Source organism: Ambystoma mexicanum, chromosome 6q (assembly GCF_040938575.1).
Source record: "Ambystoma mexicanum isolate Mex_15411 chromosome 6q, UKY_AmexF1_1, whole genome shotgun sequence".
NCBI classification, from domain to species: domain Eukaryota; kingdom Metazoa; phylum Chordata; class Amphibia; order Caudata; family Ambystomatidae; genus Ambystoma; species Ambystoma mexicanum.
In genome coordinates this window covers 992,415,972-992,442,742 of record NC_090937.1, presented here as the reverse complement: position 1 = coordinate 992,442,742, position 26,771 = coordinate 992,415,972, and the positions used below count along the sequence as shown (strand labels likewise).

The following is a 26,771-nucleotide window of genomic DNA, read 5'->3' as shown; positions in this document are numbered from 1 at the left end:
GCTTTTGGGATTTTGTTAATTTGTCACCCGCTTCGCATTTAAAGTATGCAGGGGACACCCCCGCAACCCCTAAAGCCCATAATGCCGAACTAAACTTACCTATTTTGGAATTTTGGGATTCAACTTTTTCTACTGTGCCGAATCCGCAGATAACGCTGATTCAGCATTTTCCTTTCGTTATTTTGGGGCATTACCTCGTGGGCTATTCCCTTAACTCCACAGGGAGCCATTGAAGTTCCCGGCGTGCACTTGAAACATGTTACTTTCATGAAAGATTGTAGATGAGACATACAGCCCAATTCTGGGCTGTCTAAAGCTTTTCAAGATTGTCTGAACTAGTTCCCACCAAGAGACTGCCACAGTCATCAATCTTAGAGCCGATGATGGCTCTGGCAATGATGGAGCAGCTGGATTTAGACAAAAGGGATGCATTTGTCATAGCAGCTTAAGATAATAGGAACAGCTGGACACTATGCTATTGACATATGGCCTCATGGAAAGTTTGGAGATTAAATAGATTCCAAGGGTTTTGACCTTGATTGCAACCTTAACATGAATGCCTGCAACTCCAAAGCTCTGATACTCCTCTACCAAGTTCTTTAAATAAATGGATCTTCCAATAATCAACAACTCTGTTTTATCATTGTTAAATGCAAGGTAGTTGTGAACCAACCAGCTTTGAATATCAGCATAAATGTCATTAATAAACACAGTGGCCCTCATTAGGACTATCAGTGGCCCTCATTAGCTATTTGCACCATGGTCGATGCCGGAGTCCGCCATGGCGGAATGGGGAATTACCACCCCATTCCAAGGTTGGTGGGGCGGTAATTCCCCATGCCACCATGGCCCTTCCCCATTCCCATTTTCGCCCCATAGGGCTCTATGGGAATGGGGAAGGTGCTCAGTACGGTACCGCAAATTGTGGTACCGTACTTAGCACCAAGGTCCTTTTGCGGGTCCCTACTTTAACAGCTGGTCTAGACAAGCCGTTAAGGTCGGGTCCCGCAAAGGGACCTCGTAGTAAGGCGCTAAGTGTTTAACGGTGCCTCAGCCTTTTACGGCGCCGTTAAACACTTAGCGCCAGGGTCGTAATGACCGCCAGTGTCTTTTCCATGATCACCCGACAATTGAACCACAATCTGGGTGTCATCGGCATAGTTTGTGTAGAAAATACACTTCTCATCCAGCAAATCAAGCAGAGGTTTTGTAAAAAGATTATATAACACTGGAGATAAGCAGAATCCCTGGGGCAGGATCCCTGGGGCATCCCACACTCCAGCGTTGCAGGACTGGCAAAACAGTCTGCAGAGAAAACCCTGGCAATACAACAGGTCAGAAAGGAATTGACCCAAGCAGCCTCGCCGGGAGAGAAGGTACTGGAGCTTATGAGTCTGTCTGACTATAGCTTGTGATTCTGTGGTCGAAAGTCGCGGTCAGGTCAAGCAGATTTAGTAGGGCAGCATTTCGAGAGTCCATCATCTTAAGCACGCTGGACTTGAGGTCCAGAAGTGGTGTCTCCGTACCATGTGCCTGGCTAAAACCTGATTGCATTTGGCTAAGGAGGCCCACCCTCTGAGGATACTGCTCCACCTGAATAAACGCTACCCGATCCAAGGTTTTCAACAGAAAGTGTATATTTGTAATTGACCTATAATTTGCAGCCACAACTCGATCGAGATTGTGCTTTTTCAAAAGCGGTGTAATCCAGGCCTCTTTTATAGCAGATGGAACAGTTGCTGTAACACACGAGGCGTTAAAGGATAGTTCCGGGACTTTTTTTTTATTGTTCCTATGGTTCGGCCATGTGTTTTTAAGCATAAATCGGTAGATCGTAGAAAACTTTCCTATGGACCTTACCCGACTTTTCGTCCATTAACGCACTCGAAAACATCCGCCATTTTATGATAATCCTCTCACTTGCCGCATCGCCCTGGCTCACCTGCTTTTGCGGCACTAAATCAAATCCCCCGCCCCTGAAACAGACTTGATCAAAACATTCATATTCCCCGCCTCTATCCGTGACGTGACTGAGCTGCGTAGGCAAACGCGCCCAGGCGTCTTCTACGCGACTCCACACAGAACCCGGAAATCAACACAGATGAGCTCAAACAACACAGCGCGCCACAATTGGGAATATGAAACTGTACTTTTAAATTAAACCGCAAGATTGTAAATTTGGTAAAGTACATTTATTTGACATCAAATGTTTTGAGAATATTCAGCGATTTGCATTTTTTTTTGCTCACGTTCCGAAAAGTTCGTTTCGAGGCACACGATGTTCCTTTGCTGTAAACAGGGTCTTAGATCAATGAATTTTTATTTGCTCTCGATCCAAAATATTTCGTCTTGAGGCAAGCGATGTTCGTGTGCAGTAGACAGGGTGTTGGTTTACGATAAAATAAGCTCTTCGCTCGCACTGATAATCGCATGGCTATTCCAACAACGAGGCACTAGGGCACCACAATGGTCTGTATGTTGCATCTAGCCGTTAGTACCGCGTAAGGGCATACTTGTACTTGGCGATCGTCCCACAAAATGGTCAGGGTGCTAACGTTGTTCACGCGGAGAAGCAACTGGCGACTATAGAAGCCATCCGCCGGTGTCTGGTACTCGTGACACAGACAATAATGGACGATGTATCTATTTGAAAAACATAAAAAAAGGAAATTAGTCTCACCATCAGATCTTTATTAAAATTATTCATTTTATATATTAGGTCTGGAAATTATTTCATAGCTAGGACAGTGCAACTGGGTTTTATACGTCAAGGGGGGGCTGTAGGATACTGAGACAGTCCCCCAGTGCAGGGGTTGATAGGGAGTGCAGGTGGAGAGTGGAAGGGCCCAGGACCGAGGTCGCAGACAGTGGACAAGTTGTAGCAGGGGAGAGGGAGAGAGAAAGCAAAAGCAAAGAGGAAGGTTTGGAGGTGCTTCCGTAAAAGGAGACGGTTCTCCCCAAGATAGTGCGCGGTACAAAACAATATGCCACATAGAATGAACAAGTACAACTTAACCCGTCTTTAAAGCTACTGTATAGTAATTAAATTGCGGTATAAACTCATCTAAAGAGTTACTTACATTATATTTGCATTTTCCATTGTGTCTGTGCGTAGGGCAGCCCCGAAATACCACTCCTTCTATGCCGACGTTTTATTTCTTCTAATGAACGAACATGAAATGGCTTTCGTTTCTGAAATTATATTCATTATCGTTTCTTACGTGGTCCCGGCCTGTCAAGGTCAAATAACAATAGAACCTTATACTGAGTCGTGGGCCATTCTGGCACCCGAGAAAAAATCAAAGCAGCTGACCTTCACTTTGAACGAACACACATTCCTAGTTAGCTACATTCAGTGTAAGGCCGTCTTACAGGACTTGAAATTTACACTCCATCTTTGCATTTTGTCTGCGTGCTTTGCTGCCCCACAGAACCATAAATACGGAGACATTCTATATTTTTGGAAAAATCATTTATATTACTGTTTGGTTTAATTTAATGCGCAAATGAACAAGGTTGGATAGATAAACATATTCAATGGGCCTGCGACATGAGGAGACTTGAGAGAACAGACAATCAAATTACAATCATTTAAACCGTGATGTGTATTTCTCAATGAGCTCTTCTTTAGGTGGACATGGAACAGAGGCAATGTTGGGTGGCAATGCAGTTGTCACCTGCACAGGTTCGTTCACAACTCCATTTATGTGCCTATCTAGGACGTCAACAATAAGTCTCTCAATAAACTTATATTGCATATCCTCAAACACTGGTTTGATCACCCATTGTTTACTTCTTTTAGTGAAGGCCTTATTGTAGCGAAGCGTCCCTAAAGTTCCGGTCGTCCTACTTTGTTGACGGCCGACATTATGTGCCAAGACCGCTAAAAGAGTCCGATTTATCATGCCCTCCATGCCAAAATGCAATCGTTTTGGCCTGTACTTTAGGCACATATTGTGGAACACCTCCAAATCTCCTGTGTGGCAGAATTCCGTGAGTCCCCTCAAAGCTTTTGTTATAGTTTTATCAAATACAATCTTTTCAATGGCTTTGTGAGTGGGTGATGAAGGAATCAACCACTTCTTCTTCCGTGCCTCCTCTGTGGACAAATGGCCATGTTCACAATTGTGGAAATGTTGGTTCGTGTTCCAGCTGTGCACGTTTGTACAGTGTAGCATTACTGACCGCCATTTTTCCAGTAGAATTTCCAACGACCCTCCACATGTTTTTGAGCTCCACCAAAGATGGTTGCTGATTGACTTGGACCACTGTGAAATACCTTGCATATCTTTTTTTTTACCTGCAGCCGACAATTTTTTATTGATTGTTTTTGCAAGATGCCAAACGTCAAATTGGTGATTTATATTTTTGTACTCTTCTCTCATTGTCTTGGCAATTGAAATGTGTCTGTCCGTGGCTATCAGGTCGATCACCATTCCCCGCGATTGTAGTTCTTGCAATGATGCTACAAAGCCAACTTTCTCCATGGCCACTGAGGATGTACTTTGTGACACCTGCACAACCACCGAACTCACAATTTTCTTACTTTCCATGTCCTGAAAGTGGTAGGTGCAGTACTTGGCTGAAAATCCTGGGCTGTCGCACTGTCCATCACCGGCTAGCCTGAACCGTTTGCCCGCGAATGTACTATCAATAGACATTTTTTCCATTCTCCAAGCTTCGCTAATGGCTGGAAATAGATAATCGGTTTGGTATTTGTAGAACTGAGTTTTCGCAATGAAACGGATTCCCACAAACTGAAAGAAAGACTCTAATTTTTTAAAACTTGAACCACTAAAAAGTGCAGCCGCTGCACAAAGTAGATTGCCTGCTGGCAGTTGTCCCAGCATGGGTTGTGCAGACCATGAGAAAGGATGATATTTTGTACAGGTGGCATGTATTTTAAGGTTAGTGCCTCGAATTGCACGAGTCACATTAATCAATGGCTCCCCACATACTTCCCCACCTACCGAATGCCCACATTTCAACCGAATAATAATATCAATCAAACAACTATCGAATACAATGAATTTGGCCTCTTTCCTTATACTGTCTCTCTGCATCCCAGCTGGTTCGGCCTGTAACGTTGAGGACATGTCACTCACATGAAAGGTAGAATCTCTGATATCGTCTTCCGCTATGTTCAGTGATATTGAAGGTGTTTCATTGTAGTCCACTTCATTCTCTTCCATTGCAACATCTGTTCCTTCTCCGGCAATGGGTGAATAGGACAATTTCTTCAACTTTCTCGCGGTCTTAGTTTTTGCGGGTGTGGATTCTGTGAATTTATCTCCAACTGCATCCGAACTACCAGGAGGACATTCACTATCAATGGCTGGTGGTGGTATAGCTCCGTTGTCAATCACTTCATATTCTTCCCATTGGCACGATGCATCTCCAGTCTCAAGTCCCTGCCAAAAGGTTTGACAAGCAACATCTCTTGTTCGCTTCACTGTCTGTGTAGATCTAGTTCGTACACCCACTCGCAACTAGAGGACAGATTGGAAAAGGGATGTTCAGTTTAAACACAACTTACAGTATTGAACTATTAACAGTGAAAAACAACATAATATAGTGACCAGGACACTAACCTTCTTTTGCTTTCTTTTCTTTGAAACTTTCTTGCCTCGAACTTCAACATCAGGACGCTGTTGCTCCGACTCGTGTGTGCATGTCTCCACTTCCTCTTGCGCTGCAACGACTACTTTTTCATGATAAGCACATCCATCACGCACTAACGCTCCATCGACTCCCTGAAACATAGAACTTTCATTAGTATGTATAATAATATCGAAAACACAAAATGTACTTGGGGACCAATACCCACGTACATCTCAATAGCAAAACACGAATGAACGCTTTGTGTAGAACATTCAAACGACAATTATTCACGCATTGTTGATCTAGTTAGATGGAACTGTCAAGATCCATACCTCGGGCTCCTCATAGACTTCCATTGATGATATTATTGAAGATGATGCTTCAGTGACTCCCTGAAACACAGTAATTGCATTAGTATGGTTTTCTATTTTGATAAAAAGAACAGAAACTTTGTGCAGGCGTGAACGGCTCATCTAAATAGACCTGCACAAATGATCAGTTGTCTAAAATAAATAATGGATATGTAAATATGATTTGATTTGCTTGATCGTTGGAAGTGTCACCACCCAGAGATCTGCATCAACTACTAGGGGTGATGTTCTTGTAGAAGAAGCTCCGTCATCTCCCTGAAACATAGTACTTGCGTTAATAAAGAAGGAAGTATAGCGGATGTAATCACGTCATATGATTTCGCTTGATCGAACTGTCAGTATCCATACCTCGAAATGCATAAGAACATCAAGGGACGATGTAACTGCGGTGCACACTTCTGCAAGCTGTTGCGCCGACCCGTAACTGCATGCTCCCCCTTCTTCTTGGACTAATGCTCCATCGACTCCCTGAAACATAGGACTTTCATTAGTAATGAACACAAAATTGAAAAAAGAAGACACATAGGAGGGCGACGGAACTGTCCTGAAACGTACCTCGAGCATCTGAGTGACATCAACGGTAGTCGTCAATACGTTGGACTCCTCAGCATCTCCCTGAAAGACAGTACTTGCATTATTTTGGATAACAATAATTATAACTGAAAACAAAGACTAGAGGACGAGTACAAGGGTGTACCATTAGGTAACATAATTACACGATAAATTAAAACTATTGATTTACATGCCTAAAACAAGTCAGTGGCAGAATAGCCAAGTAAGATTACCCGATAGGCGCTTGAAGTGGCTGATGACTGCAATAACGACACGGATGGAGAATCTTCCGCCTTCATATTGAGTGGATACATAAATGGGAAATTATTGTTAGCTAATGCTACACACTACCGCAAGGCCAAGAGATAAATACGTAAACTTGACTCACCAGTGGAGGGATGTGGACGAATAGAGTGGGAATAGCGGTTGAGAGCAATTTTCGCCTCGCTCGCGGTGTGTTCTTCTTTATTAGCAATGATGTGGAGTACATGTCAGAGGTAAAGTGCCTGCTGCAGATGCGGTATCGATCACCCCTCTTGTCCGCAAAGACCTCTAGGACTCTACTTTCAAGCTCAGAAGGTGGATATCCGCAATATCGGACCCATTCTCTTATCTGATCTATTGTCTTAGGGAAAACATGCATTATAGTACCTTCAGATTTATTATGGGTCTTCGAAGGGCAACCGCCAATGGAACAGGCAGGCATTGTGGAAAGTTCTGAAAAGTAAAGATCAACAATTCTCTATGAATACCAATGTAAACTCAGAACATGTGACTAGTTCCTTGCATGTACTGTCGTGAACGAAAAGAAATTGGACGCAAAATGATTATGGTACATGGCCTTACCTTGACGAACAAACAGTTGGATGCAGGGATCAGAGTAGTTTCTTGTCGTAGAACAGGGAGCAGTTCACAGGTTGCAAACTGACGAGTTTCCTCGAAGTGGTCACGGAAGTTCACAGAGACGAAGAGCAGATAACCAGCACCTTCACGGGTTGACTAGCAAAGCGCAAAGAAGTGCTCATTAGAAATATGAAGTGGGTTATAAAGAATTCGAAACAGGGGTGTGTTTGTGAATGAATGACGTGTATATGTCGTGGCATTATGTGGATTTCAGAGGGTCGTCCAGCGTGAGGGGGGATGCTTGGCAGGAGACACGGGGTCTGGAGGTAGACATGGGAACAACAACCCATGCTCTATAGACCACTTTGAAGTGTACATGGTCTTTGGCACCTCTTGGCCTTTATCGCTCCCTGACTGCTCCAGTTGCCAGCACAAGTACCCCGGTGCGAACTGCCTTTGATAGGGCGGGGGGTGGATTGGGGCGGTGGTCGTGCAGACAAGACACAGGAAGACTCGTGAATGGAGACACACTTATGTGGATTGCAGGGGGCCGTCCAGCGAGAGGGGGGATGCTTGGCAGGAGACACGGGGTCTGGAGGTAGACATGGGAACAACAACCCATGCTCTATAGACCACGTTGAAGTGTACATGGTCTTTGGCACCTCTTGGCCTTTATCGCTCCCTGACTGCTCCAGTTGCCAGCACAAGTACCCCTGTGCGAACTGCCTTTGATAGGGCGGGGGGTGGATTGGGGCGGTGGTCGTGCAGACAAGACTCGTTTGCCGCAGGGCCTCACCAAGGAGAGGCCATCTAACTGCATGTAAGAGGCTGGTTGCAGGATCTAGTACATGGAAGGCAAGGGGGTGAGTTTATAAATACCTCACCCTCCCAGGAGAATATATGGGTGCAGTTCACCCTGGAGACCCTGGATGCCTAGGCAGTTAGTCAGCAGCAGGCTGGCCTGTGGTGGCAAGGCGGCACGGGCCAGAGGTGGTCATCTCTGTACCCGGTGCCCAAAAGGATGATTTATTATGATCAACCATATTTACCTATAACCATGTTTTGTATCAATAAAATACAACGGCCTTCCTTTTATTGCCAACGCTTGAACAAATCAAAACAACCATTGTTAAAATATATATTGGGTTTTATTTTGGATCTTAATTTCAATTGAACATAAATAATAAACATTACACATTGTAAATTTGCGGTTGCAGCACATCCAGGGAAAATCCGCGGTATTGTCCACTGTCGCTGGGGAAATGTTGTCTAATGGCAAGTACCGCACAGGCAGGTATTACTCTCCGAACGCGGTGTCCGAGCCTCCCGTGAAGCCACCAAGTGAAGCAACGATAGGCCACCAGCCTGTACCACCTGTGAAAATGAAAGGTGCAAACTGTATTAAAATGACAAAACTTTCTTATCACTGTCGATTCAGGTAAAAAATGTCATTCTGCTTTGAAAAAAATTGTATCTAGAAAATGCACAATATGGAACCAATTTACATGCATTCGAATGATATGTAGATGTAATTTTATATGTGGGAGACGACCATGACATAGTAGTGGCATCACTGACATCACAACCAGAGTATACTTACTCGTTACTCGGATTACGCGGACGAACAGTGCCGCGAAGTTCGTGCATAAGCACCATCATCATCCTCAACACGGTCCGTGAGAGGCAGGCTTCCCTGAACTCTGGCAGCTCGGTGATGCATTGCGGACTTGGCTCGCCTTCCGAAATGTAGGCCAGGCATCCCGAGTTTTCTCGGCAGCAGCAGTTCTCCTCCTCAGTTGGCATTAGCTCGCACCGATTGCACGTGCACCAGGTGGAGACGCCGTCCATGCGACATGGTCCAGGCTCTTCATCCGTTGACTGGTCCTCCCAACTGCCGTCCAAATCCCCATCGTTTTCGCGTGCTTGCCTTTCCAGTAGTTCTTCCTCGGTGTACTCGGGCTCGTACATATACGGCATTATTGTAGCCATTATGTGGTAAAGAAAGTAAAATAATTTATAGCGGTGGTACTGGTATCTGTTCACACGGGCTACAATCAACGAAGGTAGCTGACCAGAGCACAGAAACGAGTCACAGAATACTCAAAGTAACACAGAGAGAGGAATGGATTCGAAAATCTGCTGCTGTGTGTTGTGAAACGGTCTGTTTATACTTATTGAGGAAAGAGGCGTCCTGCCATTTCCATGGCGACACTTCATTAGCTGAGGCGCAGCGATTGTTGACACGAAACGGGAAATGGGCGGTACGCGTCTGCTGATGTCAGGCTCAGGGATGGGGGATTTGATTTAGTGCCGCAAAAGCAGGTGAGCCAGGGCGATGGCGGGAAATGATAGGATTATCATAAAATGGTGGATGTTTTCGAGTGCGTTAATGGACGAAAAGTCGGGTAAGGTCCATAGGAAAGTTTTCTACGATCTACCGATTTATGCTTAAAAACACATGGCCGAACCATAGGAACAATAAAAAAAAAGTCCCGGAACTATCCTTTAATGAATTAGTAGTCAGCAGAATCAGCGCAGCGCAGCATTCACCTGACCACTACAGCAGGACAGAGATCACCCATACACGATGTAGGCTTAAAGACTGCAATGATTTCAGACACATCCATCTCAGATACAAGCACAAATGTGAACAGAGGATGACCCAAAATAGATGAGAAAGATGCTAGATTAGGACATGGACATTGCTCCATCCTAGCGCAATTTGTGAACGTTCTTATCAAGGCATTTTGGCCGTTTGAGAACCATGCTCGATCCTTAATCATTGTAGTTATGGGCCGCACTTTAGGTGCTTCTAAATCTTTCAAGATTTTGGAAAGTGCAGCAGCATCAGATTGTGCCTTAGGTATTTTAGCTTCAAAGTGATCCTTTTTAGATAGGATAACACCATGTTTGGATTGATGTGCAGCACTATTACAGGCCTCTCTGCTTTCCCCAGACGAAGACGAAGTCCAATGTCTATAACACGTTCTTTTGTATGCTCTAAAAGCAATATGTGCTGGGGAGAACCAGGCGTTGGCAGTAGAATAAATAATCAGACTTTTAAGATTCTCTGGTGCCAGTGTATTTACTGCTCCCAAGAGTAAGGTGTCATAATGGTCAGAATGTCAGGATGCTGTGCAAAAATGTATTGAATCAATAGATTTAGTTTCTGGAGCAAAAATTGCACTGTACCAACACAAATTCTAGAATTCATCCCCAGGCTATTGAAAAACTCAATGGTCAAATCTCTCTTTGCCCACCCACTCCCACCCCACCATGCCAGGTAGAATTAAAAAAACACAGCTTGGTCTCACGCGGTGCAGAACCTATGCCACTCAACAGTCAGTGCGGTCCACCTCATTCAGGAGATTGGGCCAAATTTTGTGGAGGTTTGTTTGTTGGTTGTCTCAGTTATTGGGCAATGCTTTGGAATGTAGAAGGATGTCAGTGGAGGCCGATAAAGAAAGAGTCCATGCAGCGCATCAAATAAAAAGCAACACGGAAATCTGAGCAAGCGGGCAATGCTCCACGGAAGATTCCCATTTGTTCGTGTGTGTGTATATATATATATGTGAGGGGGAGACCCCACAAACCCCCACCTTACGCCTGTACATTTTCTATTACCTTTACCCCCCCCACACATATACCTATGTGAACAAATTGGTCTTTTTGACCTCGGTCATTTTGGCATATACCGCCACAGGTGGTGTTCTGAACCACTACATGAAATTCATAAAGCTTGCCTTGTCAATTAAGTCGACATTTTTATTGTGGGTTTGTTATGTGTGCAGTTCATTATTATTTCAAATGACACATATTTTTAGACATACACGCTTGAAGAAAATCACATGGTTTGATATTGTGGTATATATGATATTGATCCCTCAACAGTGCCGCGAGCTCTGCAAGTGACTTCAGGAAAAGAAGGAAGTCAGAGCCGGCGGTGCCTCCTCAGAGGGAGCACAATGACCAGAATGCAACCCGTGCCAGCCTGGGCCACGCCGACACCCAGGCATCGCACGCCCCACTGAGGACGCCCTACATTAACTCATCGCCCTCATCGCCATCGCGATCCAAAGGTAAGAAAAGCACCCAGCAGCAAGACTCCTGACTTTTGGATGAGTTCTTTTTTTTTATTGAACAGGCCATAGTGAATTATTTTGTGTACAGTTTTTAAGACATTGTGGTTTTCCCAAAAAATAATATTAAGTGTTTTCTCTCCTCTAACCTGAGTGATTTATCCTCAAGATGTATAGGAACTTTGGTGCACTGCCCATTACACCCAAATCAAGAAGGATTCTATTTCCCTGACCTTTGCACCTTTGTTAAATGCTTTGCATGTGGAAGTCATAGCTTATCTTCATCCTTCTGAAGGGATGGACATATGATGATCGCATCTTAACAACCTGCTTTTACAGCACCCGCTAGGATCAACGAATTAACATGCAGCTTTTTTTGTAACTATTTAAATGGCTCCCCTGCCCATACTGTCATGAGGCCACAAATTAGAAAACTGCATTTGTGTATACATTTTTAACATAATGCATGCTGATCGTTGTGTGTAAACGATACTGATTGTGCATGCTATTGGAATAGCGTCTTCTGGGCTGCCTTCAATGGAGACACAAAACCAACATCTTAGGTCCAACGCTTCAGGGTGCAAGGTTCGACTGCGCAGTTGTGGGTGTTTGGCCGAGAGACTCGTTCAGAGACACAATGACTTGAGAGTCTAGGATTCGCTAAAATCAGTCGCCCACGGGTGATGGGGCCACAAGAGTAAACAATTCACGATCAGGGGTTGTCTTATCCACAGCCTGCTGTATTCACTGATTTCAAAGACTTCGCCAGGAGATGGAACTGTATATAAATATGAGCCATCATCTTCTAGGCAATGCTGGTTAAGGTGAAACATTTAGAAACAAATGCCACATTGAACGGTTGTTGTCCATACCCTGGTGCGATTCACCATAGTATATTGAAAAAGGACAGACAATGGGCAATATCTCATGTTGGCTTGGGAGGATAGCTCAGGGGCAATGTGCTTGCTTTGGAAGCAAGACGACACGGAGCAACACAGGTTCGATCCCCAGGTCTGTGCTTAGAAACCTCTGGGTATTAAGCGCGTTATAAATAACCAATCATATATTGAGGGGTGTTGGTTGTCCCTGAGATTAACCTTCCATCAAGCAAATCTTGAGACTGAATGTCCATGCATGTGAAAGGTAGCCATGGTACCCAAGTGGCATCACCGGAGAAGGGTGATACTTCATCCAACTCTTCCCAACGACCCAAAATTCTGTAAACTGTAACTACGGCTCTTGGGTATGGTCTATTTCCCATCTTGACGTCCTCAAGATATCGCTAACGAGTCCTGTCTTGGAGGCTCTCCAATTGCCACCTCTTTAGTTATCGATCTGTAGCTCTATATACATTACAAAGTTACATACCTATAACACGTATGGCTATTTTTACATTTAACATTTAAATCAAAAATTGTTATCAGAAGGACAAGCCTAAGCTTAAACATATTTAAATGTATGTTAGTAGAGCAAGAAAACAATTGAATAGGTCGAGAGGAATTCTCTTTGGTACTGCCGCTTTTTCCTATGGTCATAGACCAAAAAATATCCGCAACACTCAAGGTGTTAGTAGAGCAGACACGTTTGTAGAACGGTATTGTACGAAATTACCTAATACCAAATGTTCGACCCCCCAAAAGTCCGAGCCCCAGTTTTCCACATATATGTATGTGGGGGGGGGTAAAGTGACTAAAAATGTATAGGGGTAAGGTGGGGGGGTTGTGGGGGGTCACCCCCCACATATATATTTACGGAAAAATGGAGAACACTTTTTTTTTATAATCAGACTTTTGGAGGTCGGACTTTTGTATTCGGTAATTTCACGCAGATCCTTGTAGAACACGTTAGATTGTCAGGTGGTTGTGTCCAGTTAAAATTTGGAGCTCGCTTGGTATGTTTAGAAGAAACGGACTCCCCTGTACCTCACTTTAATGTGGAATGCCTTCGAGCAAGGCTTAGTGTGGCAAAGTGTATCTTTCACAGGAGTTAAGTGTAATATTATTCAGGAAGTTTTGGAACCTATTTGTAAAGTCCTATTGTGTGTAATAGATGTTTCTATTAATAATGCTGCTCTAGGTTGCAAAGATAAGTCGATCACATAACTTTTAAACTCAAACGAAAATGAAAGGCATTTGCAAAGCGTTGACTCTCATTATTAACATTTTAGAAAGTGGGGCCTTGCTCTGGTGACACGTTCATTTTTTTGAAAATGTAAACAAAAAAGGTGAATCGATTTGCTCCATTTTTATCAAGTTATATTTGCATAAAATGTCTCGAATGTGATTTGCCTAAAAGGTTGACTACGCAATTTCTCTCTTCTGTGCCTATTCTAATGTTGACCACCATGTTTTATCTCTGTTCTGACACTCTTTCTTTTCCATCATGCTGCTCTATGGATTATAAAGGTGGGGAAATTAGAGGAATGTATCCACCCCTTTTTAGTTACTCAATGCACAACCACAACACCTCAAACGAGTCCGATTACGGCAGCAGCTCCAGCCAGCACTTGGCTGTGCCAAGCGACGAGCTTCGGTCGATCAGCTTTAAAAATGGCTGGCAAATGAACCGGCAGAACGCAGAAGTGTGGAGCAGCACAGAAGACACTGCTTCACCCAAGCTCAAGTCCCGGAGCTGCGATGACCTGTTATCGGAAGAGCACAGTAGCTTCCCTGATGCCCAGATGAAGTCTGAGAGCATGGTGTCCCTCCTGTGTGACGAGAGTTCCAAAGATAGCCGTTCAATGTCCTTGGACTCCCCTTACCCGCCCCCTAGCCACGCCCCCACCCGGCTGAGAATTCGTCACCGGTCAGCTCATGACACCCCAGGGTTTTTAAAGCTGTATAAGAAGATGCATCGCATTAACCGCAAGGACCTGATGAGCACCGAGGTGATCTGTTCCGTGAAATCCCGGATCCAACAGTACGAGCAGGAACAGCAAACAGGCCTGCTGTCAGACTGGCGGGAGGTCTCTGATGAGGTGCCCAGGGACATGGTGCCCACCAGGATACATGAATTTGAAAAGCTTATTCAAAAATCTAAATCTATGCCCAACCTTGGAGATGTGATGTTATCAGCAGTCGCCCTACCAATTTCTACAAATGGGTTCTTTTCGAACCGTCGTTTTTCTATTGAATCTTTGCTGGAGGATGAAGACCAAGGTAGACATGCTTCTCAGGTGAAACAAAATGGCGAGACTAAAACTTTGGTGCCCATACACATTGAAGTGACCAGTGACCCGCCACCAAGGACGCACATTGACTACTCGGACAGTGACCAGGACGCCGTGGTCTCTGACCTCAGTGACTTCATCCAGATTGAGGGCTCTTCGTTTTGCAGTGAAAGTGATTTTGATCATTATTCATTCACCTCTTCCGAAAGCTTTTATGGCTCAGGCCACCATCACCACCACCATCATCATCACCACCACCATCACCGGCACCTCATCAGCTCCTGCAAGGGGAGGTGCCCGGCATCCTACACGCGTTTCACCACCATGCTAAAGCATGAAAGGGCTAACCAGGATAAGAGTGAACCGCCAAGAAAGCAGGACGCAGAGACAGGTCTATCCAAACTTGCATTTCTAGTCAGCCCAGTGCCTTTCCGTAGGAAAAAAAGCACCGCCGCCAAAAAATCAACAGAAAAACCCAAGAGCAAATCATCTGTGTTTGAAGCTCTGGACTCCGCTCTGAAAGACATTTGTGACCAAATTAAAGCTGAAAAGAGGAGGGGGAGTTTGCCCGACAACAGTATCTTGCACAGACTTATCACTGAGCTCCTCCCCGACATCCCTGAAAGGAACTCCTCCCTCAAAGCTCTCAGGAAGAGCTCCATGAACCAGCCTTTCTACGAACTGCCTCAAGATGGCGCTGTCCGCTTCCCATTGTACGAGGATGATTGTGGCAGCTTACTACCTCTTAGTGCCTCTTATGAAGACATGGACATGACCAACAACAACTCCCAAGACAATGATAACGAGTTGTGTTTCCAAGGTGGAGGAGTCTCTTCTTTTCGTTACTTTTGGTGGTCGTGTTGTTCAGCCTCATGTCTGCTCATCTTCCACCCTGTCTCCCTTCCATTCATCTCGAGCATGTTGCCACATATCACCAGAAAGCGCTGTCTGTGTTGTTCTTGCGTTGGATGTGGGTTGGAAAATGATTTCTTTTGTTGGAATATAGCACTATCTCGTTCTTCTTTTAACAACGCCTTAAACACCAGAGCATTTGCAAAACGATCAATTACTATGGATGGCGTATGCCTCTGTGACTTCCCCATCACACATTTTTATTTTTATTTATTTTTTATTGAATGTTATAGTTTATTACAAAACTGTATCACTCATTTTTTTAACATAAAAATAAAATAACGATTTTCTTTGATTAAATTAAAAAAATAACTTAGTACCCATAGACTGGTCAGAATTAGTAAGAGTGAAAAAGCAGGAAAAGGGTAATCTTTATTTGGATTTTGAATATGCTGCCTAGTGTGTGCTTCCTAAATCTCGTGCCCTGTTCCCTTAAGGATACCCTTTTTAGCGCTTAAGGGGAATGTATGGGGCGATGATCAGGTCTGGATGCATGTGGGCAGAGGTCGAGACAGGGGCAATGTTGGGAAGGGGACTCCGGCACAAAACCAGATAATCTGATTTCATCTTCCCAGAAAGGATATTGTTTCTCATTTACCTGGAGTAGGGGTAAATGGCATCACTTCCGGTGATGTCATCAGAGGTCAAGGGTCGTGAGTCGAGGGGTGGGCCACTTTTTTGAGGCGAGGGATGGACCACTTTATTTTGGGTGACCGTGCCTATTTCTTGTCCCAGTCCGACCCTGAGTGCGGGTAAGCCCTGCAAGCCTTTTTGGGTTGGATTTGGTGACCACCTTCATGGATACCTACTGGGCACAACAGTAGGGTGACAAGAGTAACCACATTTAATCATGGGAACATGTGCTTCCGGAGCAAAATGTGCTCTTTGAATCAAAAATTAAAAATCAATCATAATATACGAATTGTACTTAACAAAGTGCAGGTAAATAAGTGAGAATGAACTGGAAAATAGTTCCTTTGGCTATTTGGAGATGTAACGAAGAGTGCAATCTATTAAAGGCTGAATGAGGGGATTGGGAATTCAGCAAGTGGTGCTTGCCCAGGAAAGCTGCGCAGCCGCCATGGGTTCCTTGACTATGATAATCAGCAAGGCCTTGCTAAATGAGAGGCTCGCCCTCTGGCTGTGTCAGACATGGTATCTTTCATGATGCACATTCTGATCCACTGAACGCCAATCATGGAGACCTCTCAGAGTCCATGGGAGGATTGGGCTGTCTTGTAGAGGTGGCCCATTGAGCCAGAAGAGAGACACTCCATGTTGCCTGCCCATCAAGTAGCAGGGGCATGCAGTGTGTGGTGTGTGTGTGTGTGTGTGCGCGTATACATGGTTTAAACAGAGGATGCCGCTCACTTCTCGGTCTATCGTACTCTGGAGGTATGTGCCATAGCTCATGCTAAGTACCTGCTCCGTCACCGAATGACAAACGACGGGAAAACACGTCTGACTAGCAAGCACAGGTTCAAGCTCATGAATGCCGCATTGCATGTTCACATCTCGCCCTGCCCCCATGCATGCACCTTAACGTGGACGTTGTTACACCTCCCACCAGTACGTCATACTGTTGCATGCCTAGTCTGATGGTTAGCATGGGCCCGCTCGATCGGGCTAGGTTCATTCAACCTTTCCCAGGCATTGTGCTGCGTTTCTTTTGTAGTAACTGAATATTTTTTCCCAAGTTTTGGTTAAGAACTGAGTTAAAACTGTGTGCTGAAAATGTATGCTTCCAAAGAGAGCAGAGGAACCGACTGTGTGCATACAAGCAGGTCTGTAGTCCAAGAACCGCTTCCCAAAGGGCAATGTAACTGGGGTTCTCGAATGGCATAATTGTGGCGTCTGCACATTCCTATCTGGTAGTACACCCCGGGGTGGGTGTGCAGTTCAATCAGGTTACTTGGAATGCAGGCATTATCCATAAATGAACGCCTGCATGTTGAGAGATCTATCCATTCCCTTGCCTCTTGCTTGGCCTCTCCCCACTCCCTTCCTAGAACCCTCCTCTCCACCCCCAAATGTAAGTTAATCACGTAGCTGCGCTTCCGCAGATCCTTTGCTCGCAGCCATGCTACTGCGTCTTTCAACTAGGTGCCATGGAAACAGAAAAGGGCGATCCCTTAGCCCCTTCCTTGGCAGCCATTTTGTTTTCATAGTGTGTATTAATCGGTGGGACAGGCAGCGTTTGCAATTACTGCGCAAACCCCTCCCCCCCCACCAAAAAGGACCATTAGCACCACAGACGCTTTGCCAGGGAGCTAATTGCAATAAAAACCTCGTGGGTGTGTCTTAACAGCTAGTAACAGCCAGCAAGTATTCGCAGTGTTCTGGCCATTACCTCTGCCCGGCAGGTCATTACTAGGCAGTGTGGCACACCCAAGAAGTCTTTATGTCCAAAAGTAGTACGTGCAAATACACAACTAGTCTTCATGTTTGAATCTCAGCGCAGCCAAGACTGCCTTTGACTCAATTCTGATCGATATATTCAGTGTAATTATTTTGGTAATAAAACATCTTGCATTTTTTTAAATGCCACAGGCCGGTAAAAACCTGCAGTAAGAATTCTGGATAAAAACAAGTTATTGTTTTAATGAATTCTTTCCATTGAACCCCATTCTGCTCCTATCTGAGGGTGTCTAAGTTGTTGCCTCCTGCATCATGTAATAGCTGAATACTACATTTGCATTAGAATTGGTGTACTTTAAAAAAGGTTTTCTCTGCCCCACTGTTCCCTCAGTCACTGGTTACACCGTCATTCTGATCGTGGAAATATTGACCTGGAAAATAGCCCGCCCGCTGGCTCAACCATGGGTTGACCTAATTCTAGACTATACTGATCCGTGTCCGCTGGGCACAGCAACACAATGGGCACCTATTACATGCTTGCTGTAAATATGTGTGCCTTGCATAATCTACCACATTTGTACTGCACACACCAATGGCGTATACCATCTAGAATTAGAACTATGGTGGGGTAGACTGCGTACGGCACCTCCATATACTCCTCTGAATTGGTTTTGTGGCCTCATAAGTGGGTCCTGTAGCGAGTTGTGCATGTTTGTATGTAATGTAAAAAATCAGGCCTAATTACACATTTTTCGTCTGAGTCTGACCCACTCAGAATCTTCATGCATTTATTATGCAAGCCCAGGAATTGCCATCGCAAGGCGTTGCTCTGCTTCAATTCCCCACCGAGCTGGTCTTTGCACAGATCGATACAGTACCGGCCAACATCAGAATGAGGGTGTCATCGGTGCACACCGTCCCTTCGATAACGCCACAATTTCTCCTTGCGTCAGTTCTCTTGTCAATTTGCTGACACTGACTCTGGGAACTCGCTTTTCTTTTCAGCAGACCAGGATTCTCCGAGGAGCTACTCTTCTGCCTTTACCGATGTGGGTCGAGGCACCCCCAGGGAGAGACGTGGACCGGTGGAGAGAGAGGTAGAGGAACCTGCCAGCATGTACATGTTAAGAGCATTTACACCCCTGGGGGAAAGGAATGCAAAAGCTGGAGATTTGACATCCCTTGCAAACAATTACCTAATGCACAATGTAGGAATTAGTTACTTATAATCGTAGTCAGCACCCAAAAGGAGCCCTGCCTTACCCGATGGGGGTTCCAATCGAAATATAATTCACATAATCACGTTAAATAATGTAAAAGGACATAGGGCCTCATTACACGGTAGGCGGTAAGGGTTTATCGGTACCGGTACTTTACCGGTACCGGTAAATCCTTACCGCCTTACTACGAGGTCCCTTTGCGGGTTGGGGTATTTAACACCTGCTTTTTGCAGGCGTTAAAAACCAACCCGCAAAGGGACCCAGGGAGCTAATTACGGTACCACAATTTGCGTTACCGTAATTAGCACCTTCCCCATTCCCATTATGCCCTATGGGGCAAAAATGGGAATGGGGAAGGGCAATGGTGGAAGGGGGAATTACCGCCCCGCCAACCTTGGAATGTTGCGGTAATTCCCCTTTCCACCAAGGCGGTGCCGGTATTTTACCGGCATGAACCATGGCGCTAATAGCGCCATGGTTCTCCGCCTACCGTGTAATGAGGCCCATAGAAGCGTATCGCTGGTTGCACCGTATTAGCGTTGTTATTCACACTCGTATCGTATTACTTAATACATTCCTGCATATTAACATGTGATTTACAAACTGGGATGTTCCGCTCTCAGGTACACTCTGTTATTTTAGTTCTTGACGCCAGAAAGATAAGAACAGGCATTCAGTGGAAACAAACATCTCAAATGTTATTTTCTTCTCAGGGAAAATAACATATTTGAAAAGCCTTTCATTTTTCAGAAAACACAAAAGGCCTGATTTACAGAAGAGCTTTGTAATGGTATTGGAAAATGCTCTGTGAATCAGCCCCAAAGAGAAGGCGAGAACCCTTTCACTGTTGCGAGTCTCAGGAAGGCACCCTCTGGCGGGCAAGCATTTTCTTTATTGCCTGTTATGAACAGTAACAAATTCATGAACATTAATACAAAGGCTCTGTGGGAGATCGCACAGTCCCCTCCTTAACACCCTAATTGAGCACAGAGCAAACGGGAACTTTTCAAAGCCGCCATGTTTGTTGGAACTTTACACTGTGTCCAATTCTGGGTCCCTGGTGACTGTTTCCCACCAAGCGCATGTACTGAAAAATCTAGATGTGTGTGTTATTGTATTTACTTGCTCCTAATGTAGTTTAAATAAGCTCATTCCCTTTCCTCTTCTTTTCAGAAGCAGACGGCCAAAGCTGTGTATGATTTTAAGGCCCAGACGGCAAAGTAAGTTATGGAAATGTGTAGCGCTTGAAAGTCTTCTGTTGGTAAACGTAGCTCACCAGCGCCCCACAGACCATCCTCATAAGCAGGCATCCCAGAAGCCATGGCCCTCAGGATCCAGACGCTCAGCGGACATTAGCTGGAGGTCGCCAGTGACTCTCCACTTTGGAAGGTCCCAAGTAGCTTTAGCGTCAGTGCAGTTGTGACACAGCTCACCTTAGCAAGATACAATACCTGGAAAGAGAGCATCTTGCAGTGATAATCCAAATCACTTGGTGGCAAGCCTGGTAAAAGGGCTGAAGTAAGATGGGGGGGCTCCTCCTGTGAATGAACCAGGAGTTATTAGTGCGTGTAATTTGGAAACGTCTTCAAACTTGTGACCTTTTAATGCCTGTAGTTTCGAATTAAATAAGTTGTCGCTGACTACATTTATGTTTTTTTGTTTGATTATTGCTCATTGCCTCATTTAATTGCAATTTGGTGAATTCTAGCACTAGTTCCTATCAGGTGGCTTTTTGCAATAAATGGGTTGAGCTTTTCCCTGAAACACCAGGTTGGGGGTCACTCTTGCGTCATCTGAGAGTTTGTTTACGTAGTCCGAGAGCGATTGACGTGAATTGTTTGTCCCCTGATGTCATGCATGTCATTTCCAGGATTTGCATGCAGTTGGGTTGCGATCATGAGACCTTTTCTTGTAGATAGTATGGTACGGAGCCGTCTTGCCATTTGTATGGAACGCACAGGACCGTGAAGGTCATTCTGCTGGAAGGGGATTCTTGGCACTAAATATGTGTTTCAGACCGAACTGTCCTACCAAGAGTTGGCAGAACCAATACTTAAACGTGGAGCTACCATGTCTTTGATTTCTAAGCCAACAACTAACCTTGATTTTGCAGGGAGCTGTCCTTCAAGAAAGGAGACACCATCTACATCCTCAGGCAAATTGATCGAAACTGGTATGAAGGAGAGCACCATGGAAGGGTTGGAATATTTCCAGTCTCTTACGTTGAAGTATGTCCTTCTTCCACTTCTCTATTGCGTTTCTCGCGCGGCTTGCATACAGGTACCATAACAGATGTCCTTTCCTCATAGAAGTTGAACCCAGCCGAAAAGACGCTACCAGCAAGGCCGCCTCCACCGGCACAAAGCCAGGAGATTGGAAAAGCTGTGGCCAAATATAACTTCACAGCGGACACCAACGTGGAGTTATCTTTGAGGAAGGTACCTACTGCGCGTGCAATATGTCATTCTTGATATTTATGCTGTAGTCTCTAGTATGTGTACTGTGGGTCTTGTCACCAGTGCTTCACTGCACCTGAAGACCAACAAAGCCGTGTAGAACGCAATTCTCAATGGGGCGCAAGAGAGTGTGCTGCGTGCCGTACAACTACAACTTACCTTTGGAAAAGACATATGCAGAAAGGGGAGAGGAACCATTCACAAGATAACCTGGAAATTAGTGAAACACACACTGCTGTATGTACGGCCCATAAGTATATTTGAAAGTGATGTCAGCTTTAAAAGGAAGCCAGTGCAGAGTTGTGTTAAAGAGGAAATGGGACAGAAGTTGCAGCTGTTTGTCATGAATCTCACCACTGCATTTTACACGGTTGCCACTTGCCAAGTTCATTTTGGGGACGCCATACAGGATAGCATTCCCCTTGACCACCCTGCACAAAAACAGCCTTGAGGCCACTATTCTAACGTCTCTTTTGGGGATCAGATAATTGGTTATGTACCGGCTATACGTCTGGTGCTAATACCTCCTGTGTATTGTCCATGTGGTATCCAGAGTAAATCCAAGACAGCACTCTATACAGCGGGCTCTATAGATCTTTTGAACTACGACTCCCATGATTCCTCACTTTTACTATGCTGGCTGGACATAACGGGAGTTGTAGTCCAAACCATCTGGACAACAAAGGTTGCAGACCCCTGATCTAAGCGACTAATTAATGTGTTATACTTGTTTTTTATCAGATAGGTCCTCCATATGGCGTTTGAGTAATTGTCCTGGACTTTAACATAGTATTATTATATACTTGGAAACTCTCTTTTTCAAGTTAAGTGTTGAAACCTCTACACTGCACATTCCATGCTCATGACGCACGCATGTAAGCTTAAAGCTCAGCATAGCATGTTAGTTTGTGCTAAGCACCATCTTGGGGAATGCAATGAGTGCCTACTCTGAAGGGCAGTTTGTAGTAAACATGGGCAGCACACAGTGTAAATCTAGCTCAAGACAGTGGGGCGGTGTAGTTACTTTGCCTGTATGGCGATCAGCAATGGCAGAAAGAGACGTGTGTTGGCGGCTGCTCGTCAAGACAAAGGCTCTCGTTTCATGCTAAAAAGTGGTTCGGGTGTTGGGCAATTTTACACATTTCAATGGCAAGTACTGTAGGCAGGAAGGATAGTGGGGACACTGATGAATGTGCGTTGCTTTACTTTTAATACACAACCTGTATGTCCTACTTAGTTGTCTGTCTATGATACCTTTGGAAGTGTTATGTCCATCTTTTACTGTAGATTTTAAACTTGAAACGTGGGATGGGTTCAAATAGGGCACTATGCATGCATTGCAAAGTTTGGGACCCTTGTTATTAGTGTAGCCATCTCATTTCTGAAGTTGCCGCCTCTCTGCAAAAAAGTCTTCCAACAAAGTGAAGTCCCTAGTCCATTGAGAACTTGCACGTTCTCAATGTCACTGGGCCTAGTAAGATCGCTGTTTTGTTCTCCCCCGTTCCCCTCCCTTGCCTTGTCGCGCTCTGAAACACTTGTGTACGAGCGCGATAGAAATAAAATTTCAATCAATCAATCAATCAACTTGAGATGCCATCAATTCATGAAAATAGCCCTAGTGTATCCATTTATGAAGCGGCACCTGCCTATCACTGCACAGCTATTCAAGATCACATAGTCCTAAGAAAAACCCTTCACCTATACCCATCTTTCACCACCACAGATTTACCAGCCACCCCCAAACAGTCAGGAAACTAAATGACCCAACTCGTAACCTTCTGGACCTGTTTATCAAATGAGCAACAGCCTTGGCAAGGTGCCCAACGCCACAAGCAACCAACCACATGACACACTAGACACTGATATCTACCGTGAAGACAGAACCATACCAGAATAGCCAATGACACTAAGTTGGAACCCAAAGGCAGAAGACAATATACTCTGCATCCTGATCTCCACACACAGATAGAGTTTCTGGAAAATCTTCACAAACGAGGGACCAACATGCTCTTCGTAATGAAATCATGATTATTGGATGACTACAAATCCATCTCCAATATTTTTAAACTCATCCAAGTTAAATGGGCTTGTGAAAGAGGAGGCGGTAAACATGGACCTGGTACACTTTACTGTAAACTGGGTGACTCCTAGTAGTAACCCTACACATTTGATTCCAAAAATAAATTCAAGATGTAATAGAGCAAATATACCTTAATGGCCCCCATGCAATCTTCAAAACCTAGAAAAGTGCTTTTAAAAGTCTTGTTAAAAAATCTCTGTTTAGTGATAGACACCAGCCCAGATGCGAGTCCAATGCATTTCGGATGCAAATCCTTCATCAGGAAAAACATCTGAAAGTGATTATGAAATAACATTAGAATAATTCACTAAACCCATATATCTCAATCATATAATGGACTGAAAATAATGCAAGGATATACTGAAAAACAAGTCATCAATCCTCCCAGCCGCAACTCTGTCTCCTCTTAAAAAGAACTGAAAGAATGAGAACAATAAGAAAAAAAGAAGAACAAAATAAATAAAATTCTAAATATCCTCACAGCATTAAAATGTATCACCATCTTGGAAAGAAGACGGTAGCAAGATGGTTCACATCACATCTAAGAAACCTGAAAAATGGAAACCGAATACTAGATAAATATGCTGGAAGCACTGTAACCAACAAGTCACAGAAGCCTACCAAAGACAGATCTGCCACTACAAAGCAGAAATCCTAAAAGCCTCAAAACTTTACTACACTGAACATGTCAGTATTGCCCCTCACCCTATTACCTATTAGTGCCGGACGTGGGTGTCTGGCAGCCTCTCAGCCAATGAAAATTCTCGGAACGGGGGCATTACCAGCGGTTCCCCCTGCTCCAAGCTGCCTCGTGGCTGGAGGCCGCCATCTTCCCCCGCCAAGGAACGAGGTAAGTGTGGTCCCCCAACCCCTCCACCTCCCAGTTCTCCCATCCACAGAATTCCGTCCCCACCCCCAAACCCCACTTACCTTCTTTAAAGTCAATTTTGGGAGTGGACGTGCCGGCAACATATCTGTCCCCGGCACGTCTGCCCCTGATTGGTGACAGGCCGTCATGGAAAGGAAGAAGGGACAACACGTAGTCCCGTCTTCCTTGCCATGGCAGTCATTTTAAAAAAAAACTTTTATAATGAGCACCATGGACAGAGAGAGGGGACTACATGTAGTCCATTCCCCAGTTTCCATGGCAGCCATTTTTTAAAAAACTTTTTTCAATGGCTGCCATGGAGAGGGAAAACAGACTTCGTTTTCCCTTGCCCAGTGGCCATTTTTAAAATGCTTTTAGTACCCCATTCTTACAGGCCGGGGTACTAATAGCAATACGCTCTTGCATGGGGGGCATAACCACTTCAGGTAAAGCCCCAGGGCCTTCGTTAAGTGGGCCCTGGGGCTTACCTAAAGTGGTAATGCCCCTCCTGCGAGGGACTTATTGCTTAATTAAATAACTTTAATCAAATCATGAATGAGATGAGAAACCTCAAATTTCTCAGCACAATGCAGACCCCAGCCTTCCATGGCCCACTGGAGATGCAGGTTGAAGTAAGTACTGTAGGCATGAATGCGCCTGGGGTAATCGTGTGCCTCCCTGCACATTCAGGCCACCTGGGGCAGCATGAAGGAGGCACTCTGTCTCCACCATGCCTGTCTTCAGGAACCAGCAAGCTCGCTCTGCTTCCTGGTTCCTGTTGCGCGCTGTACAAGAGGCCGAGGGCTATCATGTCAGGCAGATTCCAGATCCGGGCTGCAGGTAAGGAAAAGTATGTATGTATGGGTGCATGCCTGGGTTTGTGTAAGTGTGTGTGCATGAATCAGAGAGTGTGGGTTGGGTGCATGTGTGAATGAGAGAGTGTCTGTTGTTAAAGTATGCATGTGAATCAAAGAGTGTACGAATGCTGTATGGGTGCACGTGTGGATGTGTATAATTGCGGTATGGGTTTTTGTGTCAATGAGAGAGTGAATGTGTGAACAACTTCTGTGTCAATGCGTGTGTGTGCCTGGTTGGGGATTGGTGGGTGTTAGCACATATTTTCTTACTCTAGTATGGCATTTTATAATAGCCATAAAGAGTAAAGCCAACAAGATGTGTGTTATAACATTGCTAAATTGGCCTTAATTGGTTCAGCCAGTCTGGATATACGTTCTTACTATGGTAAGGCATTTTCTTTACTAGGCATCAATGGTAAAGCAACCATGATTTGTGTTATTACGTGACTAGCTTGTCCTAGATTGGTAATAAAGTCTAGTTGTGTATTCTTATTGTGGCATGACATTTTTTAGTGGACATCAATCATAAAGCAAACATGATACATGTTATTATGTAGCTAGCCTGGCCTTCATTAGTGCAGCCAGTCTGGACATGCTTTATTATTGTGGCATGAGATTTTGTACTGGCAAAGTCAACAGGAGCAAGTACATATATGATAATACTACCATATGGTGGTGCATCCTGCATGGACATCTATGGCCAAAGCCAGCATAATAATGTTTCTATACTGGCATATGTTGTGGGTAAAGGTATCATGGAAATGCATTGGAAAAGGCTCCGGTTTACTTTTGGTGACTTGCATCTATTGGATTTTGTTTCATGTGCTACCATACAAAACTAGTTGCAAATGGTGTAGCTTTTTACCAAATTCTTCAAAGAAAGTGTACTGCAAAATGCACCATTTCAACCCATTATTTTAAAAATATTCTCGGAGGGAGAGTCCCTCCGAATCCCCCCTGCTTGTTTCAGGCTCCCACATATTCGCAATTAACATTTATGCCCCTCAAAATAATAAATGCACCAGCCACCACAACAGTCAATCAATGCAGCATAAACTAAAGCAATTAACAATAAAATCCCTGGCAACGACAATTTCCTCACAACCCCTCTGATGAACAGGTATGAATCTCTATCTGAACTACACTTCAAATATTTAATGAAACTAAGCAACAAAGCCAACTCTCAGATTGACACCGGATCCTTCAGATATTTACAAAGAGGTCATCAACCTAGAAACACCAGCACTCTATTTACAATCTGGTGAACTGCTCACTTGAAACAAGAATGATATCAAAAGTATTTATGACTATCTATGTCAAAGCGCTTCTAAAAATAAACACAGCTGAAGACCTAGAAGAGTCCTCCAATCACTGACCTCAAGAATACTGTATTCAGCCAGAATTA

At 44.5% G+C, this 26,771-nt stretch overlaps 1 protein-coding gene across 19 annotated transcripts in view; it reads left to right on the top strand.

Annotated features, from left to right (window-relative positions):
* Positions 1-26,771, top strand: part of SORBS2 (sorbin and SH3 domain containing 2) — a 923,152-nt gene that overhangs the window by 754,964 nt on the left and 141,417 nt on the right. For 6 of the 19 annotated variants that reach the window (XM_069631524.1, XM_069631522.1, XM_069631536.1 and 3 more), the window contains 6 exons: positions 11,259-11,446; positions 13,852-15,435; positions 18,894-18,982; positions 20,279-20,325; positions 21,219-21,333; positions 21,415-21,543. In XM_069631524.1, coding sequence (XP_069487625.1) covers positions 11,259-11,446; positions 13,852-15,435; positions 18,894-18,982; positions 20,279-20,325; positions 21,219-21,333; positions 21,415-21,543 — 2,152 coding nt within the window. Of the gene's footprint in view, positions 1-11,258; positions 11,447-13,851; positions 15,436-18,890; positions 18,983-20,278; positions 20,326-21,218; positions 21,334-21,414; positions 21,544-26,771 lie in introns of all 19 variants that reach the window. The other 13 variants (XM_069631527.1, XM_069631532.1, XM_069631533.1 and 10 more) reach the window with 5 other exon arrangements.